We start from the raw sequence: 24,684 nt of genomic DNA, 5'->3' as shown, positions 1-24,684 counted from the left end.
CCATTGATCTTTATCTATGTTTTTATCACATCTCTGGCCCACATTTCCTGATGGTCATAAATAATGAAGACTTTTATTCTTAGCAGAAAGAGTGAGGTGTTTTCTATTGGGTACCTGAACTTTCATTTTAAAACCCTATGAAGTCTTCTCACTGTTTTTTAAATTTGAAACTACTATCACCACCTTTCCTATGAAATTTAAATAGGTCTCATTTCTCTATCCCCTGGAGTAGAAAATAGCAACCCATTCCAGTATTCTTCTCTGGAGAATCCCACGGACAAAGGAGCCTGGCAGGCTGTAGTCTATGGGGTTGCAAAGAGACCCGATTGTGAAATAACACTTTCGTTTTCAATACTATTATTATTAATTGAACTACAACTTAAGTGGTAGTTTCTATAGGAAAATATCTTCTCAGACTTGGTTTCCAAAACCCACTTCCTCTGGTCTCCCCATTCCACCCCCTGGTGTTTGTAAGAGAGCAGGAAACTCAAGGACTAATACTCTCTGCCTTTGGTGAGTTCAAAGTCTGAAAGAACTTAATTTTAAGAAATGATTTCCAAAAGATAACAATGAGAAGATTGCCTATTATATCTGGATGTTTACCTTTTTAAATCTTTCTTTGCATAAAACAATGCTTGAAGTGAAGTGAAGTCGCTCAGTCGTGTCCGACTCTTTGTGACCCCATGGGCTGTAGACTACCAGGCTCCTCTGTCCATGGGATTTTCCAGGCAGTAGTCCTCCAGGGGATCTTCCCAACCCAGGGATTGAACCCGGGTCTCCCGCATTGTAGACAGACACTTTACCATCTGAGCCACCAGGGAAGTCCAAAACAATGCTTAAGAGGGCCATTTTTATATTTATCTATAAGTGAAGTTCCATTTTAAATAATTTAATAATAATTTAATAATTAAGGTTCCATTTCAAAGGATACTTAGTAGAAAACTACCCATCTCTTTTAAACTGACCTATGGGTCAGGAAACAAAGATCATGGCATCCAGTCCCATCACTTCATGGGAAATAGATGGGGAAACAGTGGAAACAGTGTCAGACTTTATTTTTCTGGGCTCCAAAATCACTGCAGATGGTGACTGCCGCCATGAAATTAAAAGACGCTTACTCCTTGGAAGAAAAGTTATAACCAACCTAGATAGCATATTCAAAAGCAGAGACATTACTTTGCCGACTAAGGTCTGTCTAGACAAGGCTATGGTTTTTCCAATAGTCATGTATGGATGTGAGAGTTGGACTGTGAACAAGATTGAGCGCCAAAGAATTGATGCTTTTGAACTGTGGTGTTGGAAAAGACTCTTGAGAGTCCCTTGGACTGCAAGGAGATCCAACCAGTCCATTCTGAAGATCAGCCCTGGGTGTTCTTTGGAAGGAATGATGCTAAAGCTGAAACTCCAGTACTTTGGCCACCTCATGTGAAGAGTTGACTCATTGGAAAAGACTCTGATGCTGGGAGGGATTGGGGGCAGGAGGAGAAGGGGACGACAGAGGATGAGATGGCTGGATGGCATGACTGACTCGATGGACGTGAATCTGAGTGAACTCCAGGAGTTGGTGATGGACAGGGAGGCCTGGCGTGCTGTGATTCATGGGGTCACAAGGAGTCGGACACGACTGAGCGACTGAACTAACTAATGGGTCAGGAAGATCCCCTAGAGAAAGAAATGGCAACCCACTTCAGTATTTTTGCCTGGAGAATCCCATAGACAGAGGAACCTGGTAGGCTACAGTCCATGGGGTTGCAAGAGTCGGACCCGACTTAGCAACTAAACCACCACCACCATGCCGAGGATAACCATATAATTTATTGTGCAAACTAGCGATCTTTGAGGGTGAAAGGAAGCATAATTGTTACTCTGTGACCCCAAGCATGTGTCTGGTGGCCCACATAGATGCTGAGACCATAAGCAGGTAGCATTCTGGGCCTAGGCAGCTGCATTCCATTCTTTATTTTCTTAGTCTATTTTTTTGAAGTATAGTTGATATACAATGTTGTGTTAATTTCTGCTGTACAGCAAAGTGATTCAGCTATACATATATATGTATATATTCTTTTTCATACTCTTTTCCATTATGGCTTATCACAGGATGAATATAGTCCCCTGTACTGTACAGTAGGACTTTGTTGTTTATCCATTCTCTGTATAAGAGTTTGCTTCTGCTAACCCCAAACTCCCACTCCATTCCTCAACTGCACTACATTCTTAAATACAAAAACAGTGTTTGAGGTAGAAGGAGAGAGACTCAATAACTCTGAATAAAATCCCTAAAGAAAGAAAAAGCTTCTTCAGAACGCATCTTATATATCTGTTAATACTGCATATTGTCAAGAAATCATAATTTATATTATCATCACCAAATTAAAAGAACTCATTTTTCTATTCTCTTCTATGCAAAATTAAAGAGATGTTATTCGCAGTCCTAAGTCGTTTATGCTCTTCCCTGGTGGCTCAGACGGTAAAGCGTCTGCCTACAATGTGGGAGACCTGGGTTCAATCCCTGGTTTGGGAAGATCTCCTGGAGAAGGAAATGGCAACCCACTCCAGTATTCTTGCCTGGAAAATCCCATGGACGGAAGAACCTAGTTAGGCCACAGTCCATGGGGTCACAGAGAGTCGGACACAGCTGGGATGCTGAGGATCTAGTGTTGCTCTTATCAGCAAGATAAATCTGTTCAGTGTTTTGGTTTGGGTTTTTTTTTTTTTTTCAGTTAGGGTATAGTTGCTTTACAATGTAGTGTTAGTTTCTACTGTACAACAAAGTGAATCAGCTTTGTGTGTGTGTGTGTGTATATATATGTATGTATATATCTCCCTCTTGGACCTCTTTCCCACCTACCCACCCCCATTCAGTGTTTTTTAACTGGTTAGTTAAAAAACAGTCATGGTGATAGCAAAGTCAAAGAAGAGCATAAGGGAGTGGAGGGAAAGGTGGTGAGAATTCTGATATCTGGCAGATCAACCGTAGGTTAAAAAAAAAAAAAAAGGTTTGGAGCCAGAGGTGGAGAATAAGATGAGAAAGAAAAGTCTCAGGCAGAATCCACTCAACTGGGGATTATTGTGAACAAACTCAGAAGACACTGGCCGCCAGGTTTCTATATGGGGCAGTTTGCTGAGTAATGAGGCCATTATCCCTGAAGGGGAACAAGAGAAAAGTATTTTAAAGACAGTATTGAGCTGGAGAGCTTCCTTGACCATCACCTCCCCTAAGATGAAGAGTTTAACCATACACAGTTAAGAATTCATCAGATACTTAACAAATAACTCTTTTGCTTCTTCAGGGCCACAAGGCCACCAGTTATCTGATTGGCAGGCAGCATCCTGGAGACTGAGATTAACATTTTCATTTCTTTTAAACCCCCAAACACTTTATTTTTGTTTATGAGGCAGAGAACTTTACACTGTTAATAATGAAACTCAAGAAAGTTAAAGACAGTAGACTTTAGCATAAAATGTCCACAGCAGCTGTGGAAAGAGAAATTAGAACAACAAAAGTAATCTTTTAGGAGGGCAGAGTTGCCTAAACAGAGTTGTAGTTCTGTTTCTTTTATTTTCCTTAACGTTTTAGGCAGCAATATGAAGGCAGTTATTTTTTCATTGTTAACCCTCACTTAGTCACAAAACTTTACTACCATTTGCTCCATTTACTGCAGAACTGTACTTCCCAATCAAAATTCTGGTTTGCTTTCACTTTAATCATTCTAAGTTTCTCTGGCTTGCATCCACCCCAGTTCTCCCATAAAATTTCTCTTGCATTTTTCTATTCCTTAAATACGTTTGAGTCTCTTTTTCTAAGGATAGTCAAGAAAAAGAAGAGAGAGCTGAGATGTGTGCTTCAGAAGCAATGAGGGAGGGTTTGCAGGTTTTCCCATTAATCTGCAGGCCTTTGTTTTTGAGTAGGACATGAAAGGGCGAATGTCAGGGTGAAGATCCTTCTGCTGCGTTTTATAGATTTTATTAAGAGACAAGAGCTGAGGTTACTTTTCTCAGTTTGTTTAAATTCCCCTTAAACGCTGCTTAAAGGTGCAACTCTAAAATTTTTCAGATGACAGCACCCAAATTAGATCAAAAAGCTTTAACAGGACTGGCATACTATCATGGCCATCAATAGGGTTATTCATTCCTAGTTTTGAGCACAACAGACCTGCTAAGTTTCCATCAGACAAACTAGGAAGGTACTTGCAACTCAGAAATATGTGCATTTTGTAGGAGGCCATAGTTCTGCCCCTAAAACCAGCTAACCTTTATACATCTATAGGTGAAACATTTTGTTGAGGATTTAAAAAGAAAATAATTTTTTAAACCTTAGGATAAATAATATTGAGGGGATAAATTATTGAGTTAATCTACCATTTGAAGAAAATGACAAACTTAGACTCTCTTTAAACTTTTGACCCATTTATTTGATCAGGAATATCTGCAGATTCGTTTTGTTTTGATAACCCTAATGATACAATTCTTGTAAAAAATACAATTGTTACTGTAAGGTACAATTCTGATAAAGCAATTCCAATCAGTGATACAGTTCTTGGTCTGGTGAGTAGCCTACCCCTAGACTGTTAAAATAATGAGTAGAGTGAATCTGAAATATAATATTTCTCTTATAGAGGAAGAAAAATAACTTTCCCTCTATTCTTCTAAGTTCTTAGTGGAGACCCCTGTAGTAACACAAGAGAAAAACAGAAACTTGTTAACATGTATGCTTCATATATACATGGGAGATACCAAAGGGAAAAAATGAGTAACTCCCTGAGGTGGTCTAAGCCACTGGCTTAAATAACCATCGTCAGCTAAAAACAAAAGAAAGAAAAATATAGGGTGGCCAGTTAATGGAGAGGTTACCAGGCAAAGCGGGTCAACAAAGATAAGATCTGTTATACAGGGCTTCCCTGATGGCTCAGCGGTATAGAATCCAACTGCCCCTGCAGGAGACAGGCGTTTAATCCCTGATCCAAGAAGTCTCACATGCCACAGAGCAACTGAGCATCACAACCACTGCGCCTGTGCTCTAGAGCCTGGGAATCGCGTACTGAAGCCCACATGGCCTAAAACCTGTGCTCTGCAACAAGAGAAGCCACTGCAATGAGAAGCCTGCGCAGTGCAACTAGAAAGGAGCCCCCGCTTGCCGCAGCGAGAGAAGAGCCCGTGCAGCAACAAAGACCCAGCACCCGCCAAAAATAAATAAATAAATAGAATGACTTTGAAATTCGTTATTTACATTTAAGTCAATGACTTCTCTATTGATAAGAGATTCTCTTGTGATTTAGTCATCCTGCTCTTCCTGGTACAGAGAGGGAGAGATCCTTAAGTGGGATCTCCTTTGTAAATCTGAGCACACCTTACAAAAGTTTAATGTCTACTGTTCTCAGGGCTCCTCCTGCATCTGCTGTTCTTCAAAATAATCAGCTCATAAGAATCCTTGTGCCAAAAAACACATTGGGGGGATATTTTGCTACCCTTCAGTATTTTCTTTCTTTTAAAAAATGTTTTAGATAAATTTGTGTAACATTAAGTTATAACTTTAAAAGTGTATAATTCAGTGATTTTTAGTATTTTTTTGATGTTGTAAAACTGTTACCATTCTCTATAATTCCAGAATATTTTCATCACCCCAAAGAGGAACATGATCTTCCCCAGTTTTCTGCTTCCCTATTCCGTGATATCCAAAAATTTACTGTTTCTGTGGATTTGCCTCTTCTGGATTTTTAACATAAACAGAATCCTACACTAGGGCGTCTTATGTGCATGACTTTTTCTACTTAGCCTAATGTTTTCAAGGTTGATCTGTGTTGTAGCGTATAACAGTACTTCATTATTTTATGGCGGACAGTTCTATTGTTTGGATACACCACATTTTGTTTGTTCATTCATTAATGAATGGACATTTGTGTTGTTTCCACATTTTGGCTATTATGAAAGGTGCTTCTGCTATTTGTATACAAACTTTGGTAAGGATATGTCTTCAGTTTTCTTGGGAATATACCTAGGAATGGAAATGCCAGGACTTGTGTGACTGTTGAGATTTTTGAGGGACTGACAGACTTTCCCACAGCAGCTGCATCATCTTATATATTTACACCCTCAGTGCATAGGGTTTCAGTTGTGACTTTCATATGCATTTCCTTAATGACTAGAGATCTTGAGAATCTTTTCATGTGCCTAATGGTCATTTGTATATCTTTTTTTTTTTTTTTTTGAGAAATGTGAATTCTAAGGGATCTTTATTATTCTGGATATTAGATGATTATGAGATAAATGATTTGCAAATATTTTCTCACATTCTGTGAGTCGTCTTCGTTTTCTTGATAGTATCTTTCAATGCACAGAGTTTTAAATTCTGATAAACTCCAATTTTATCTATTTTTGTTGCTGTTGCTTGTGCTTTTGGTGTCATGTTTAAGAAACCATTGCCTAATCCAAGGTCTTAAAGACTTATACCTAGACTTCTTTCTAAGAGTTATATAATTTTATCTGTTACGTTAGGTCTTTGATCTATTTTAGGCTCATTTTCATATGTGGTATGAGATAGGGGTCCAAATTGTTTGTGTTGCATGCACAAATCCAGTTAATCCGAGAACCATTTGTTGAAAGTACTGTTTTTTCAATAATATTCTTCACAATCTTCTCAAATATCAGTTGACCGTAGATGTGTAGATTTATTTCCAGACTCTCTATTTTGCTGTATGGATCTATGTGTCTGTCCTTATGCCAGTACCACAGTGTTTTGATCAAATGTAGCTTAGTTGTAAGTTTTAAAACCAGAAAGCGTGAGTCCCCCAAATTCGTTCTTGTTTTTCAAGATTGTTTTGTCTATTCTGGGTCATTGGATTTCCATATAAATTTCAGGTTCAGATTGTCCATTTTTCCAAGAGAAGCAGTTAAAGTTGATAGGGATTGAAATTTTGACAGGAATCACACTGAATCTATAAAGCAAATTGGAAAGTATTGTCATCTTAACAGTATTAAGTCTTCTAGTCCTTCATAGATTAGATGATGTCTATTTTTCAAGTTGTCTTTAATTTCTTCAACAATGTTTTATAGCTGTCAGTGTATAAGTGTTGTACTGTCTTGTTAAATTTATTTCTAAGTGTGTTATTTTTAATGTTGTTATAGATTAAATTTTTTGTAATTGCATTTTTTATTGTTCATTGCTAGTCTGAACACCACATTGATTTTTGTATATGTATTTTTTATCTTGCAACTTTGCTGAACTTGTTTATTAACTCTGATGGTTTTTTGCGTGTGAATACTTAGATTTTCTCTATATAAGATGATGTCATCTGCAAATAGAGATACACTTATGCTTCCTTTCTTATTTGAATGCTATCTGTTTCTTTTTCTTACCTAATTGCACTGACTAGATCTCCTAGTACCTCTTTATCTTGTTGTTAGGGAGAAAACTTTCAGTCATTCAACATTAAATATGATATTCAGTTCAGTTCAGTTCAGTCATTCAGTCATGTCCGACTCTTTGTGACCCCATGAACCGCAGCACGCCAGGCCTCCCTGTCCATCACAAAGTCCTGGAGTACACCCAAACCCATGTCCATTGAGTCGGTGATGCCATCCAACCATCTCATCCTCTGTCGTCCCCTTCTCCTCCTGCCCTCAATCTTTCGTAGCATCAGAGTCTTTTCCAATGAGTCAGCTCTTCATATCAGGTGGCCAAAGTACTGGAGTTTCAGCTTCAACGTCAGTCCTTCCAGTGAACACCCAGGACTGATCTTGTTTAGGATGGACTGGTTGGATCTCCTTGTAGTCCAAGGGACTTTCAAAAGGCTTCTCCAAAACCACAGTTCAGAAGCATCAATTCTTTTGTGCTTAGCTTTCTTTATAGTCCAACTCTCACATCCATACATGACTACTGGAAAAACCATACCCTTTACTAGATCGACCTTTGTTGGCAAAGTAATTTCTCTGCTTTTCAATATGCTGTAGAGGTTGGTCATAACTTTCCTTCCAAGGATTAAGCATCTTTTAATTTCATGGCTGAAATCACCATCTGCAGTGATTTTGGAGCCCAGAAAAATAAAGTCTGACACTTTTTCCACTGTTTCCCCATCTATTTCCCATGAAGTGATGGGAACAGATGCCGTGATCTTCGTTTTCTGAATGTTGAGCTTTAAGCCAACTTTTTCACTCTCCTCTTTCACTTTCATCAAGAGGCTCTTTAGTTCTTCATTTTCTGCCATAAGGGTGGTGTCATCTGCATATCTGAGGTTATTGATATTTCTCCCGGCAATCTTGATTCCAGCTTGTGCTTCCTCCAGCCCAGCGTTTCCCATGATGTACTCTGCATATAAGTTAAATAAGCAGGGTGACAATATACAGCCTTGACGCACTCCTTTCCCTATTTGGAACCAGTCTGTTGTTCCATGTCCAGTTCTAACTGTTGCTTCCTGACTTGCATACAGATTTCTCAAGAGGCAGGTCAGGTGGTCTGGTATTCCAATCTCTTTCAGAATTTTCCACGGTTTATTGTGATCCACACAGTCAAAGGCTTTGGCATAGTCATTAAAGCAGAAATCGATGTTTTTCTGGAACTCTCTTACTTTTTCCATGATCCAGCGGATGTTGGCAATTTGATCTCTGGTTCCTCTGCCTTTTCTAAAACCAACTTGAACATCTGGAAGTTCACAGTTCATGTATTGCTAAAGCCTGGCTTGGAGAATTTTGAGCATTACTTTACTAGCATGTGAGATGAGTGCAATTGTGCAGTAGTTTGAGCATTCCTTGGCATTGCCTTTCTTTGGGATTGGAATGAAAACTGACCTTTTCCAGTCCTGTGGCCACTGCTGAATTTTCCACATTTGTTGGCATATTGAGTGCAGCACTTTCACAGCATCATCTTTCAGGATTTGAAATAGCTCCACTGGAATTCCATCACCTCCACTAGCTTTGTTCGTAGTGATGCTTCCTAAGGCCCACTTAACTTCACATTCCAGGATGTCTGGCTCTAGCTGAGTGATCACACCATCATGATTATCTGGGTCGTGAAGATCTTTTTTGTACAGTTCTTCTGTGTATTCTTGCCACTCTGCTTCTGTTAGGTCCCTACCATTTCTGCCCTTTATCGAGCCCATCTTTGCAGAAAATGTTCCCTTGGTATCTCTAATTTTCTTGAAGAGATCTCTAGTCTTTCGCATTCTTTTGTTTTCCTCTATTTCTTTGCATTGATCACTGAGGAAGACTTTCTTATCTCTCCTTGCTATTCTTTGGAAGTCTGCATTCAGATGGGCATATGTTTCCTTTTCCCCTTTGTTTTTCACTTCCCTTCTTTTCACAGCTATTTGTAAGGCCTCCTGAGACAGCCATTTTGCTTTTTTGCATTTCTTTTTCTTAGGGATGGTCTTGATCCCTGTCTCCTGTACAGTGTCACAAACCTCCATCCACAGCTCATCAGGCACTCTATCTATCAGATCTAAGCCCTTAAATCTATTTCTCACTTCCACTGTATAGTCATAAGGGATTTGATTTAGGTCATACCTGAATGGTCTAGTGGTTTTCTCCACTTTCTTCAACTTCAATCTGAATTTGGCAATAAGGATTTCATGATCTGAGCCACAGTCAGCTCCCGGTTTTGTTTTTGCTGACTGTATAGAGCTTCTCCATATTTGGCTGCAAAGAATATAATCAGTCTGATTTCGGTGTCAACCATCTGGTGATGTCCATGTGAAGAGTCTTCTCTTGTGTTGTTGGAAGAGGATGTTTGCTATGACCAGTGCGTTCTCTTGGCAGAATTCTATTAGCCTTTGCCCTGCTTGATTCTATACTCCAAGGCCAAATTTGTCTGTCACTCCAGGTGTTTCTTGACTTCCTACTTTTGCATTCCAGTCCCCTATAATGAAAAGGACATCTTTTTTGGCGTTAGTTCTAGAAGGTCTTGTAGGTCTTCATAGAACTGTTCAACTTCAGCTTCTTCAGCATTGCTGGTCAGGGCATAGACTTGGATTACTGTGATATTGAATGGTTTGCCTTGGAAACGAACAGAGATCATGCTGTCGTTTTTGAGATTGCATCCAAGTACTGCATTTCGGACTCTTTTGTTGACCATGATGGCTACTCCATTTCTTCGAAGGGATTCCTGCCCACAGTAGTAGATATAATAGTCATCTGAGTTAAATTCACCCGTTAAAGTCCATCTTAGTTCGCTGATTCCTAGAAAGTCGATGTTCACTCTTGCCATCTCCTGTTTGACCACTTCCAATTTGCCTTGATTCATGGACCTAACATTCCAGGTTCCTATGCAATATTGCTTTTTACAGCATCAAACCTTGCTTCTATCACCAGTACCATCCACAACTGAGTGTTGTTTTTGCTTTGGCTCCATCCTTTCATTCTTTCTGAGATTATTTCTCCACTGATCTCCAGTAGCATATTGGGCACCTACAGACCTGCAGAGTTCATCTTTCAGTGTCCTATCTTTTTACCTTTTCATACTGTTCATGGGGTTCTCAAGGCAAGAATACTGAAGTGGTTTGCCATTCCCTTCTCCAGTGGACCACATTCTGTCAGACCTCTCCACCGTGACCCGTCCATCTTGGGTGGCCCCACACAACATGGCTTAGTTTCATTGAGTTAGACAAGGCTGTGGTCCAGATTGGCTGTGGTCCAGATCAGATTGGCCTGTTGTCTGTGACTGTGGTTTCCGTCGGTCTGCCCATTGATGTCCTCTCTCAGTGCCTACCATCTTACTTGGGTTTCTCTTACCTTGGACGTGGGGTATCTCTTCACTGCTGCTCCAGCAAAGCGCAGCCGCTGCTCCTTACCTTGGACGTGGGATAGCTCCTCACTGCTGCCACCCCTGACCTCATTGCGAGTTATTTGTAGATGCCCTTTATCAGGTATAGGAATTCCCCTTCTATTTCTAGTTTATTTAGTGGTGTTGTGTCATGAATGGATTGTGGATTTTGTCAAATGCTTTTTCTGCATGTACTGAGATCAGTTTTTATTTCTTATATTATTATAATATATGACATTAATTGATCCAACCTTACATTTCTGGACTAAATCTCACTTGGTCATGGTGTGTAATTCTTTTAATATGCTGCTAGATGTGGATGTGCTATGCTAGTATTTTGTTGAGAATTTTTATATTTATATTTGTAAAGAATTTGGCTGTAGATTTTCTTATGATGTCCTTGTCTGTATTTGGCATCAGAGTAACACCAGCATCAAAGAATGATTAGAAAGTGTTCCTTTTCTGTTTATTTGAGAGCTTGAGAAGGGTTTATATTTATTCTTCTTTATACCTTTAATAGAATGGACCAGTGAAGCCATCTGATTCTGGGCTTCTCTGTGATCAAAAGTTTTTGATTACTAACTCAGTCTCTTTACTTGCTGTACATATATTTAGATTTTTTTATTTCTTCTTGAGTCAGGTTGGTAGTTTGTGTCTTTTTTGGAGTTTGACTGTTACATCCAGATCATCTAATGTTTTACCATATAATTTTTTATAATATATTCTTTTAGTTCTTTTTATTTCTGTAAGATTGGTAGTAATATCTCCACTTCCTTTCCTGATTTTGGTCATGTAGGTTTCTCTTTTTTTCTTGTCTACTTGAAAGTTTATTCATTTTATTGATCTTTTGAAAGATCTTTTCTTTCCTCTTTTGTTTTCCCATTCTTATTTTCATTTTTCTCTGCTCTAATTGCTTTTATTTCCTTTCTCTGCTCACTTTAGAATTAGTTCTTCTTTTTTGTAGTTTCTTATGGTAGAAGTTTAGATTAATGAGTTGAGATCTTTCTCCTGCATATGAGCTAGATGTTCTTGTTTCTTTTCATATCTCATAATTTTTTATTGGAACCTGGATACATTGAATATTATAATACAGCAGCACTGAAAATCATGTTCTACCCTTCCCCAAGGTTTGTTGTTGGTACTTTTGTTGTTGTTGTTTTGCTACTTTGGTAGAGGGAGTTATTTGCTTGTTTGTTTTGTCCTTTAGCTACTTGCTCAGCTGAGAATTAGACAGATACTACTTAAGCTCCTGGAACCAAAAATATCTCCCGGTATTTGCAGAGGGGCTTTGCGTGTGTGTTAGGCGTGACTTGAGACTCAACCAGGCAGGTTGTAACTCTACCTTAGCAATTACTACTGCTTGCTTAAAGCCTCCAAGTCAGCCCAGAGGCATCTTGAGTCTTTCCGGAGTATGCGCATAGCCCTGGGCATGTGCACGGCTATCTAATTTCCCAGGAGGATGTCTGGATTTTTCAAACCCTTAATCCTCAAAGCATCTCATTCTCCAGCCTTTCCTCCGAGCTTTTTGTTTAGGCTGCTATTTGCCGTGACTGGTATCCATTATCTGATACAGCAACAACTGAAAAATTTCCCTTTAAGTATTTTCCACAAATGTCTTCAGATAATAGCTTTAGCACTAGATGGGTTCTCAGTTTGGCAAGATAACAATAAGCCTTTTGAGCCAGTGTTCCTAGGAAGCCACCTAGACAAGAGACAAGACAAAGCAAATAATTAAAATATTTTCTGCTCCTTGTGATACTATTCCTGGGAATGTGTGTTGTTATTTTCAAGGCTACATCTGAACTGGAGGACAGTGTAAAGTTCAAGGGATTGCAGTAGGGTTAATTTTATGCCTAAGGGAAGTATTAGGGGTTTTAGTATGTGACTGAAAACTCTCAAACCTGAGCCTGAAATGGGATATGTGAACAGTATTATGTGTAGTCTTCTAAATGCTTCCTAAAACTTGGAATTAATTTTGGTCTTTGTACAAACGTACAACAGTCAAAAGTCAGACAGAAGAAAATATAACACAAAAAAGAATAATACAAAAAACTGGGAATAAAACCACCATATGACCCAGCAATCCCACTACGAGGCATATATCCTGAGAAAATCAAAACTGAAAAAGATACATGTACTCTAATGTTCATTGCATCTCTACTTAAAATAGCTAGAACATGGAAGCAACCTAGATGTCCATGGACAGATGAATGGATAAAGAAGCTGTGGTACATGTATACAATGGGATATTACTCGGCCATATAATATAATGCATTTGAGTCAGTTCTAATGAGGTGGATGAATCTAGTGCCTGTTATACAGAGTGAAGTCAGAAAGAGAAAGATAAATATTGTATGGTTGGTTGGTGGTTATTTAGTCGCTCAGTCGTGTCTGACTCTGTGACCCCATGGACTGTAGCCTGCCTGCCTCCTGTGTCCACGGGATTTCCCAGGCAAGGATACTGGAGTGGGGTGCCATTTCCTTCTCCAGGGGATCTTCCCAATCCAGGGATTGAACCTGTGTCTCTTGCATTGGCAGGCGGATTCTTTACCACTGAGCCACCAGGGAACCTTTGTATGGTTGGCTGGTGGTGGTTTAGTCGCTCAGTCGTGTCTGACTCTGTGCAACCCCGTGGACTGTAAATATTGTTTCAGTTCAGTTCAGTTCAGTCACTCAGTCATGTCCGACTCTTTATGACCCCATGAATCGCAGCACGCCAGGCCTCCCTGTCCATCACCAACTCCCGGAGTTCACTCAGACTCACGTCTGTCGAGTCAGTGATGCCATCCAGCCATCTCATCCTCTGTCGTCCTCTTCTTCTCCTGCCTCCAATCCCTCCCAGCATCAGAGTCTTTTCCAATGAGTCAACTCTTCTCATGAGGTGGCCAGAGTACTGGAGTTTCAGCTTCAGCATCATTCCCTCCAAAGAAATCCCAGGGCTGATCTCCTTCAGAATGGACTGGTTGGATCTCCTTGCAGTCCAAGGGACTCTCAAGAGTCTTCTCCAACACCAGTGTTCAAAAGTGTCAATTCTTCAGCGCTCAGCTTTCTTCACAGTCCAACTCTCACATCCATACATGACCACAGGAAAAACCATAGCCTTGACTAGGTGGACCTTAGTCGGCAAAGTAATGTCTGCTTTTGAATATGCTATCTAGGTTGGTCATAACTTTTCTTCCAAGGAGTTAGTGTCTTTTAATTTCATGGCTGCAGTCACCATCTTCAGTGATTTTGGAGCCCAAAAAAATAAAGTCTGACACTGTTTCCACTGTTTCCCCATCTATTTCCCATGTATACTAATGCATATATATGGAATCTAGAAAGATGGTACCAATAAATTTATTTGCAGGGCAGCAATGGAGAAACAGACATAAAAAACAGACTTATGGACACGGGGGGAGGAAGGAGAGGATGAGATAATATGGAGAGAGTAACATGGAAACGTATATTACCATATGTAAAATAGATAGCCAATGGGAATTTGGTGTATGACTCAGGGAATTCAAATAGGGGCTCTGTAACAACCTAGAGTGGTGGGATGGGGAGGGAGATGAGGGGAGGTTCAAGAGGAAGGGGACATATGTATACCTATAGCTAATTCATGTTGATATTTGGCAGAAAGCAACAATATTCTATTAAGCAATTATCCTTCAGTTAAAAAATAAATTAATTTTTTTAAGTGAGGGGAAATGGAAACCAAGCTTTAAACATGTAAATGAAAGCATTCCTCAAATTTCTAATTCAATGCCTATTGGAGAATATAATGATTAGACAAAAAAGTTTAGAAAAATTTGACTTCTTTACATTGAAGGTGGCATAAGTAGGTAGAGAGCATAAGCTGAGCCCCAATAGCTCCACAATGGTGAACATCATGTTAGTAACTTTGTATCACTAGCGTGGTGCTAGTGCCTATTTTTAAAATTGAAAACTGAAATCTGAGATTTCTTTATATCTTTACACATACTTAAGAGCATGCATTTAAAAGTTATATTCTGTCCTTTTAAAGCCATATTATATTGGTTCTTTTGTTTGTTGTTTGTGTGTGTGTGTGTGTGTGTGTGTGTATGTATGTATGTGTCTGTATGTGTTTTGTGGTTTTTTTGATAGCAAGGAGCTGTACCTCCAACCAGTTCAGTTCCTCCTGTTGCTGGAGCCCCATCTGTCGGACAACCTGGAGCAGGGTTTGGAATGGTGAGTGATGACCTGTTTTAAAAATTGTAATGAATACTTCTAAGGACTTTGCCAAATCCCAGATTAACTATAGAATATAATTCTTCCCATAATGCAGAAGAGTAAAATTTAAAAATTAAGTCATCTGCTTTAGACATTAAGTAGTCTACACAGGACATGATCAAGTCAGTTATAAGACACTTAAAATAATTTTCCACCATCAAAATAAATTTTGTAGTGCACTGATAATGTCATTTTTGGAGTACTGTTTACCAAACCAGTGACCTGGCTCTTAGGTCAATCATCAAAATCAACTTTTCATCAGTATACTGACTTTTCACTTGCCACTTTATCACTAGCAAATTTTAGGACCATTTCCCATAAAGAAACAAGTCTTTACCTCTTTAAGAACTATACATACAGAAGATAGATAAACAACAGCAAGGCCTGGTTGGGGTAAGGATGCTGTCTGGCCAGCGAGGCTTCTCAGGCACCTCAGTGGTTCCCTGCCATCTGCCAGCCTCACAACAAAGTACAAGTTGTAGGAACTTATCTGGTTGTCTGGAGTTTCCAAGGTAGGCTCAGTGGCAAAGAATCTGCCTGCCTATGCAGGAGAGACGGGTTCAATCCCTGGGTTGAGAAGATCCCTGGAGAAAGAAATGGTAACCCACTCCAGTATTCTTGCCTCAGAAATCCCATGGATAGAGGAGCCTGGCGAGCTACAGTCCATGGAGTCACAAAGAGTCAGACACAGTTGAGCGTGCACGCTGGCAGTCCAGTGGTTAAGAACCCATGCTTCCATTGTAAGGGTACACAGGTTCAGTCCCTGGTCGGGGAACTAAGATCCCCACATGCCACACAGCACAGCCAAAAACATAAATAAAAATAAATTTAAGTAAGTAAGCATCTTTGTAAAAAATTACAAGTGATACTTTTTCACAAACCTGGATTCCTCCGAAATTTTCTTTAACGTATGAAAGACATAAACGTCAGGGCATTGCCAGAGTGGACTCCCCTCAGACTGTGAACCCCTCTGCTTTTTTCAGCCTCCGGCGGGGACAGGCATGCCCATGATGCCTCAGCAGCCTGTCATGTTTGCACAGCCCATGATGAGGCCACCCTTTGGAGTTGCAGCTGTACCTGGCACACAGGTCAGTTTTTAAATGTCCACAGAAGAATAACGTTAATTTATAAGTGTAAACTGCCATGTGACCAACAATTTAAAAATGTTTTTAGCTGATGCCATCTTCATGTTTGTTGCTTGGGAAGAAATAAAGGGAACAAGGAAGACAGATGAACAGTGGTGACATGGTGACATTTAAAGGAAATGGTAGAAAAAACTAACTATCCTGAGGTCCCTCCATGCCTTTCCTTAATTTGGAATGTTTCCTGAGAACTACCAGGTGTTTAAAATATCTAGACGTTTATTCCAGGAAAAAAATGAGTAGCTCTAATCCATTGTCTTGCTACGTGTTCCTAGAGTTAGCCAAAATTAAGGTTAGGAACACCATACTCCTGCTAAGTTTGCCCAAGACTAGTGACACTAACTGCAGTGAGTCTGCTAAACTGTAAAGCCTAGATCTTGGCATCTGGTCCCATCACTTCATGGCAAATGTATGGGGTGGGGGGCGGGGAGAATGGAAACAGTGTATTTCCTTGGGCTCCAAATTCACTGCAGATGGTGACTGCAACCATGAAATTAGAAGACCCTTGCTCCTTGGAAGAAAAGCTATGACCAACCTAGACATCATATTAAAAAACAGAGACATGACTTTACTGACAAAGATCTGTCTAGTCAAAGCCTTGGTTTTTCCAGTAGTCATGAACAGATGTGAAAGCTGAACCATAAAGAAGGCTGAGTGCTGAAGATCTGATGTTTCCTGTCTGTGGTGCTGGAGGACTCTTCAGAGTCCCTTGAACAGCAAAGAGATCAAACCAGTCCATCCTAAAGGAAATCAATCCTGAATGTTCATTGGAAGGGCTGATGCTGAAGCTGAAGCTCCACTATTTTGGTCACCTGATGCAAAGAGCTAACTCATTGGAAAAGACCCTGTTGCTAGGAAAGATTGAGGGCAGGAGTAGAAGCAGGCAGCAGAGCATGAGATGGTTGGATGGCATCCCCGACTCAATGGACATGAGTTTGAGCAAACTGCGGGAGATGGTGAAGGACAGGGAAGTCTAGTGTGCTGCAGTCCATGGGGTCACAGAGAGTCAGACCCGACTGAGTGGCTCAACAGCAGCAACAGCAGCACAGCCTGAGGGACCAGTTCCCGCAAGACTGCCCTCATCTGCCCCTTCAGGTCCCAAAGGCCACCCTCACTTCAGACCAGCTGCCTGCAGATTTAAGGGTTCCCCGGACCACCCTCAGACTCGGCAGTTTTCTAGAAGGACTCACAGAGCTCAGGGAAGCACTAACTTTACAATGACAGTTTTATTATAGTGAAAAGACACAAACAGATCCAGCCAAAAGAAGAGACGCACTGGGCAAAGCCTGGGAGGATCCCACATGAAGCTTCCTTGTCCTCAGGGATGCATTACCCAGCCGGCATCACTGTGTGAGGATACACACGCAGTGCTGCTAACCCAAGAAGCTTACCTGAGCTTCAGGACGCAGAGTTTTTATTTAGCTCTCATTATATAGGGATGACTAACTGAATTACGTCTCATGTGGCTGAACTCCCTCTCCAGCCTCCCCCGTTCCCTGAAGGTCAAGTTCATATCCTGTGGGCCCGAAGACTGAACTGTTTAATCACATGGTTGATTTTCTGGCATGGCCAGCCCCCAACCCTGAGTTACCTAGTTAGCATAAATTATCCGGTGTGGTGCCACAAACCCACTCTGAATAACAAAGACATTCCCGGTACTAGGTAAATTCCAAAGGTTTAAAAGTTACCGACCAGGGTCCAGGACAAAGGGCAAACCTTTCTTTAGATGAGGCCAAGTTTCTTACTATACAGAGTGCTACCTTTATTTGCAAAGATGCTAAAATAAATGCACCTTGTTGAACTGTTTTGCTGTTGATAATGATATTCACACTGTGTGAGGATACACACGCAGTGCTGCTAACCCAACCCTTTGTTTCTTCCTCTCATAAATGCCTGGCCCAAGTGAAGGAATATGTAGAACCAAAGAAGTTTTCACTATGAGAAATTGGTTTAGGATGGAGGAAGAACATTATAACTACTAGCACCATGCTGAGAACTCAAAACACATGGTTCTAAGATATTTTATATTTATATCAGTAAACAGTTTCACTTCTGTTGTATATTTTTAAGTTTATCACGTGTGTGTTTATATTGTCTCAGCCTCACAATAGGAATCCTATTGTGAACCTTCTGAGTACTTTAATCCCCTTTTCTTCCTTGAATCATCTCTAAATTCTTTACCTGTTCCCAAAACTGGCTTCAGTTTCTTTACTTTAACCCTTCAAAAGCCATAATGACCAGGAGAGTGATGGTGGGTGTCCAAAAAGATAAATTTGAAATGTAAGAGACTCCAGCCTTCAAGGCCATCATGAAAGCACTGGCTTCCTGAGGAATTTTCTCTTCTGCTCTGAGATAATGAATGCTACCTAAAGTTGTTTGGGGTGGGAGGGTGGTGGGTGGGGAGTGGATATGGCAGTAAGTTTTGGGTTTCATAGTTGGGATTACAGTCAATCTAGATATATTTAAATTCCAAGAAAGAATCTCACTTAGGAATATTTCCTTGATGGTTAAATATATCCATGACTATCTGCCACCTTTTTGAAAAACAGAAATTGAAAGGATGTCACTGAGATTTTTAAAAGTCTTATTGTATTTGGTGTGCTGAACGCTTTAGAAACAATACAGTTTTATTATATAAGGTAGTTTTCCTGCTTGATGCCAGTGTTGCAAAGCATCAATTTGTTTACTTAATTCAAAGGATGAAAGTGAAAAATAGATGATACAATGAAAACAGTCTTTTAATCACTTAATTGAATTTATGGTAATTTGGGAAATGGTATGCCATAGTTATACAATCTTTAAGCTGTATTTCCTACATCAGAGAAGAATCATAGCTGATCAATACAGATAAGAAAGCAAACATGAGTCAGTAGCTTTGGAAGACATAGACATTTTCCATTAGTGGTGTGTGGACTCTTGCACTGTAGGTCCGTGTCACAGTGTCGTATCACCTAATTATTAATTATGGACCAGTCCTTGAGTTTCTTATCTTCCAAACAGCTTTGACCCTTTATATTTATTTTTTCCTGGCCTTTCCATGAGCTAGGATCCCAGTTTTAAAAATTGAAATTTGACTGATGCTTACTACAGTTAATCAATAGTTTCTGGACAAAGGAACAAATCTAAAACTCCTTATTTCTGGAGCTTTGTTTACAGAACCAAAAAAGAAAACATACATCCCTGCCCTTCAGTCCCAGGTTCCTGAGTTTCCATCTTGTTACAAGCATAGAAGATTAATTAGCTCAAAGGATACATGTTAGTTATTGTTCTATGTAGACTCCATGACATTTTTCAAGGCCTTGAACCCTAACATTCCGGCAAAAGCCTGTTCCCAAAACTTATGTTTGTCACACAATGAAATAATTCAGGTATTCATTAAACAGAAACAAGGTAAGTAAATTTTTGGTTGCTTTTGCCTCAGGTTTAGTATGATTCTTCTCTGTAGTATATAATAATTAATCTTCCCTACAAGCTGGATAGGCAAGATTGGAATTCCATGACATTCGCAACTAGACTACTTGCTCATCCGAAAACAAACAGTGCCCCCAGATTTGACAGTGTTCACTTAAAATACTTTATATGAAATTCTAGTCTATTTAGCTAATATTTTAAAGTAATTTCTTAAGTGACTTTCTGCAAGCTGTTTTCTTTCCATTTTTCCTTCAAACTCACTCTCACTCTGAGAAAAGTCATTTATATTCCTTTATTAGTTTAGAGGTACTAATAACTCAAAGTCACAATGCTTTGAATAGAGAAGTTGTTTTTTTCACTATGTATTCATAATAGCTTTAATGTGACTAGTTTTTCACATCTTCCCTAACTAATATCCATATTGTTCTACAAGAGTCCTCAAATTTTACTTTGGCTAAATTTGATGTCAAATAATTTCAAGAAAGCCAATATCCTTTGAAGTGTGTTTTTTAAATCCAAAATCCAAAACAACCCTGTGACTAAGTAGAACAAAGTAGATTTTGTAAACTTTTAGCCATCTAATCTTCTGCATGTTTGTTTTCTGTGGTATGTGCTTGGCCTAACGCTTATCTATCTCTGTTTGCTTTCTGTTTCCACTGTCTTGGGCTGGCTTTTCCTCGTTAGCTTTCTCCAAGCCCTACACCTGCCTCTCAGAGTCCCAAGAAACCTCCAGCAAAGGACCCATTAGCGGATCTTAACATCAAGGATTTCTTGTAAACAATTTAAGGTATCTAATATTGAGCTTTTCCTGTGGGCTTGTAATAGTGACCTATGCTATGCTTAGCTGTTTTATTAGGTATAATGTTTGTACTTCTGTGTCTTTAATACATATATATAATAATAATTGTTTGAATGTGTATGCTTTTGAAATCCATATTGAAAGCTATCTTTGTCAGTGATTTTTTAATCTTTCTTAATTTGCAAAACTAAGAGGGAGAGAAATCTCCAAATTGTCCTTACCCTGGAAAGCACACAGATTATACTAATAAAGCAAAAGTTTGCCCAAGCTACTTCATAAATTAGAAAATTACTACTGCATTCTATAATGACTAGAATTTATAGAAAGGTAACATTTATAATACTTCATTTAGAAACTAAGAATATATTTGGTGACAATTGTAATTTTATTTTGCTTATTCTTATTTGGCCTCATCAAGTAAAGCTTAGATTTATTACCCTTTGTATCTCTGCATTCAGGCAAAATTTTCATTTCTAACATTCTAGTTTTAAATTTCTAATGTAACTTGTGAAATTACATTATGGCTAATAGTGGACTTATAGAAGGAAACTAACGAAGACGATTTGCTGTTAACCCCAGAACCTGACACAGTGGATAGCTTCTCAACAAATATTAAGTTGGCCAAAAAGTTCATTCAAATTTTTTATGTTACAGAAAAACCAGAGCAAACTTTCTGGCCAACCCAATACTTGCTGAATGTGGGTAAACACTAGTTATGATGCTTTTCATTTACACAGTATTTTTCATTCTTCCCAGTGATTAACTCTTTGATCACGTCTGTTGGAAATCAAACCCTGCAGGATAAGCTAGCCAGATACTTTGGCCTCCATTTCACAGCTAAAGAAACTGTCCCTTGGCATTAAGTGATTTGCCCAGGGTCACACTGGAAGAGAAGTATGAGTGTTGAAGTTTTTGAACCCCTGTCTGGTGTTCTTTTTATCATACATCTACTCTATATATATATTTAAACTTCCTCTGATGCCTACGATGAATTTTGTGGATTTCTGCCTTGTGGTTTTTTTTCTTCATACAACATTAATAATTTATCATTTTAAGGCCTGACATCTCAGCCAAGTAATTCTCCTCGAGCCCAACTTTTCTGTTCCACTTTGGGCTGGATTGGGCTGAGGTAAGCATCATGTAGATGCATAAATAAGACAACAAGCACTTATTTCTTAGCAGCTGAAGTTTCAGAAATGGCCAAGAGTGCAGCAGGAAGCAGCACTTGTTATTCAGAAATGTTGCTGTCCGCATGTGCTAGAATTCTGAGAATTGCCCGAAACAGAAGTGCTTGAGACACCCTCTGCTCTCAGATTCAGTCAAAAGAGGGACAGACGCAGACTGTGTTACAAAGGAGAGTTACCGCCATGCCTAAGCCTGAAGACCCCAGGAAGGGGTTCCTGGCAGAGATGACACAGCACGGGAGATAGCAGCGAGGGGAGAGGGCATGTAAATGAAGGCTTTACATCACTGGGGATGTCTCCCCTCTCTGTTCTGTCACTTGTACAAGTACTTAGTGGCTCCTTGAAAACCTTAACTGAAAAGAACCCCAGGAAACGGAGTCCTTGCCCTCCCCCCTTTTTTTCACTGCCCTTTTTTAAGATTAACTTTTTAATTGATACTGAATGTCTTGCTAAGATTTTTTCTAAGTATACTTAGAAATTGGAAATTGGATACTTTCTAAGTATCCAATTTCCAAATTTTGCCAATAGAATTTGCTTACTTAAAATGAAGCTATACATTGAAAAAAAAAATGTTTTTTTAATTTTCCTGAATGAAATTTTAAGCTTGTCTTCAAGAATTGTGAAAAGTGTTTAAATGTGACTTTGGTAATATGAAGACCTGCTGTGTAAAACAGCGAAGTAAAATTGCAAGGAAGGTAAAATGTTTGAGAACTACGTAATACTGTTTTCTAATTCAAGTGTTTCTTTGTCTTTACAGCTGCAATTTTTGTGACTGAATAGGAAAAAAAATAATGACTTTGGAGACTTCAAATAAAATTGACGCTCAGAGTTTCAAAGGGAGCCACCAGTACCAATCCCAATGCTTATTCATAACTTCTCTTCCAAAATGTGTAGCACAGCTGTGAAAGTGAACATTAGGAATGTGTACTACCTTAGCTGTTATCCCTACTCTCAGAGTTGTAGTGTATGTGGGTTCTTTGTGTGTTGCGTGATGTAAACAATGAATGGATGTTTCTGATGCCTTTAGTGCTCTCTGGACCTTGCCCATGGATGGATGATGCAGCTGTTGTGTGGTGAGCCATTGGGAAAGACGTGTCTGTGTTTTTGAAGGTTTCAATGTATATATAACTTTTGGACACACCTGAACTCTCCCCATAAATTCTCTTTTCTTCTGTATCTGCGTTACAAATATAGTGTGATAATATCAGATAGTAAGGAAAACACTCTTAAATATACAGAACTTTTTTCGGTGTGGAGTACACTTTTCCAATCACAGGAACTTCAGCTGTGGTGGGAGATGTTTATTTTTGTGGCACTGTATATGTTAAGAAATTTTATTTTAAAAAAAATATAAAGGTTAATGTCCATAATAAATATTTCCCCTCAAAGCTACCTTAATCAAGAATGAAAAATCATATGGGAAGAAGCCCATATTTAATCACTGCTGTATTAAATTATCTACTTTAATTATGTTTGACAGGTTTTGCCTCTAAATTGACCTACTTGTTCATTCTTGATTCAGTGCACTGAAAGTAAATGGTCTGTTTCCATCTTGTCTGTGAAAATGCAATTAGAAGTGTGCTATTCAAGTGATTATGAAGGCACCGCAAGGTATAGCTGTAATTTAAAGTTTACTGAAAATCTTTTTATTTTCTTGTGGGGTTTATGTACATCTGTTAATTTAGTATTTCTTTGTGTGTTCTGTAGACTAGTGTTCTTCCATCCCTCAATTGAGCTCCAAGTAGGTTTTGTTGTACCATTGTGATTAGAATTTAAACGAAATCAGAGAATTGTATTCTTTACTGTACATACTGTATTCTTTAATTTTTAAGTTGTTGTCATATTGTCTGTGCTGATGGCTTGGCTTACGATGTTGATGCATACATGAGGTCACTGTTGATCAGTGTTGCTAGTGGCTTGGCCGCTCTTTGTTAAAGCATATTGGGTTGGAAAGGTGTTTGCCTTTTTTTCAAATTACTCAATAGATGTATGGTACCATTTAAAAGTGGTTGTATCTGAATTTACTGTGGGGATAACATACACTGTAATGGGGAAAATTACCTAAAACCAATTTCAACATGGCTTTTCTTTGTATTTCAGTTCAAAAGTCCAGTGCATGTACGCCCTCTGAGATGCAATAAACACCTTGAACAAAGAAAATGCAAACATCATCTTTTTCTCTTTGATTATTTTTAATGGGAAAAAGTCTGTTTCAGATGACACACATATCATATACAAAATATTGCAACTGTTAAACCATTTAGGATGAGAAATACAGTCTGTGCCAACAGTTTTGATTCTTCTTCAATAAAAAAGTAAGGGGGAAAAAAAACCCATTTTAATCAGCTGTCATTAAACTTGGGACTCCATGGCTGCTGCCAAATAAATTAAAACCCCATATTTCAAAAAAGAAAAGGATGAACTTTCTTTAAAAATATGCAATTCTTATATTCGCATGAATTTTCTGTGGAAGTTGAAGAGTTAATGATTTGGGGTCATAGTTTCCATACTCATGGCCTTCCCTTGTGGCTCAGCTGGTAAAGAATCCACCTGCAATGTGGGAGACCTGGGTCTGATCCCTGGGTTGGGAAGATCCCCTGGAGAAGGGAAAGGCTACCCACTCTAGTATTCTGGCCTGGAGAATGCCATGGACTGGATAGTTCATGGGGTCACAAAGAGTTGGACATGACTGAGCGACTTTCACTTCACTTACATACTCACACACTGGCATGCACAGATACTCAGACACAAAGCCTAGATTAGCCAGTTTTAGTAAAATTGCATGACTTGATGCCTAGAACTAGATTGTTACAATGTCTCAAAAAGTAGTCCAATCTCAAATAGAAATGTTCCTCAAATAGAAAGTGAAAGTCTCTCAGTCACAGTCCGACTCTTTGTGACCCCATAGACTATACAATCCATGGAATTCTCCAGGCCAGAATACTGGAGTGGGTAGCCTTTCCCTTCTCCAGGGGATCTCCCCAACCCAAGGATCAAACCCAGGCCTTCCTCATTGCAGGTGGATTCTTTACCAGCTGAGCCACAAGGGAAGCCCAAGAATACTGGAGTGGGTAACCTATCCCTTATCCAGCAGATCTTTCTGACCTAGGGATCAAACCAGGGTCTCCTGCATTGCAGGTGGATTCTTTGCCAACTGAGCTATCA

The 24,684-nt window shown here is 39.3% G+C and overlaps 1 protein-coding gene across 10 annotated transcripts in view; it reads left to right on the top strand.

The window, feature by feature from the left end:
* Nucleotides 1–23,690, top strand: part of SNAP91 (synaptosome associated protein 91) — a 168,389-nt gene extending 144,699 nt beyond the window's left edge. For 7 of the 10 annotated variants that reach the window (XM_040238963.1, XM_040238961.1, XM_040238958.1 and 4 more), the window contains 4 exons: nt 14,858–14,941; nt 15,967–16,071; nt 20,221–20,323; nt 22,277–23,679. In XM_040238963.1, the coding sequence (XP_040094897.1) occupies nt 14,858–14,941; nt 15,967–16,071; nt 20,221–20,313 (282 nt within the window). In that variant the 3' untranslated portion in view covers nt 20,314–20,323; nt 22,277–23,679. Of the gene's footprint in view, nt 1–14,857; nt 14,942–15,966; nt 16,072–20,220; nt 20,324–22,276 lie in introns of all 10 variants that reach the window. The other 3 variants (XM_040238956.1, XM_040238966.1, XM_040238964.1) reach the window with 3 other exon arrangements.
* Nucleotides 23,691–24,684: the final 994 nt, after the last annotated feature.

The sequence above is a fragment of the Oryx dammah genome, unplaced genomic scaffold, assembly GCF_014754425.2.
Source record: "Oryx dammah isolate SB20612 unplaced genomic scaffold, SCBI_Odam_1.1 HiC_scaffold_4, whole genome shotgun sequence".
Taxonomy (NCBI): domain Eukaryota; kingdom Metazoa; phylum Chordata; class Mammalia; order Artiodactyla; family Bovidae; genus Oryx; species Oryx dammah.
The sequence above is the reverse complement of the archived record's forward strand: the minus strand, read 5'-3'. Positions and strand labels throughout refer to the sequence as shown.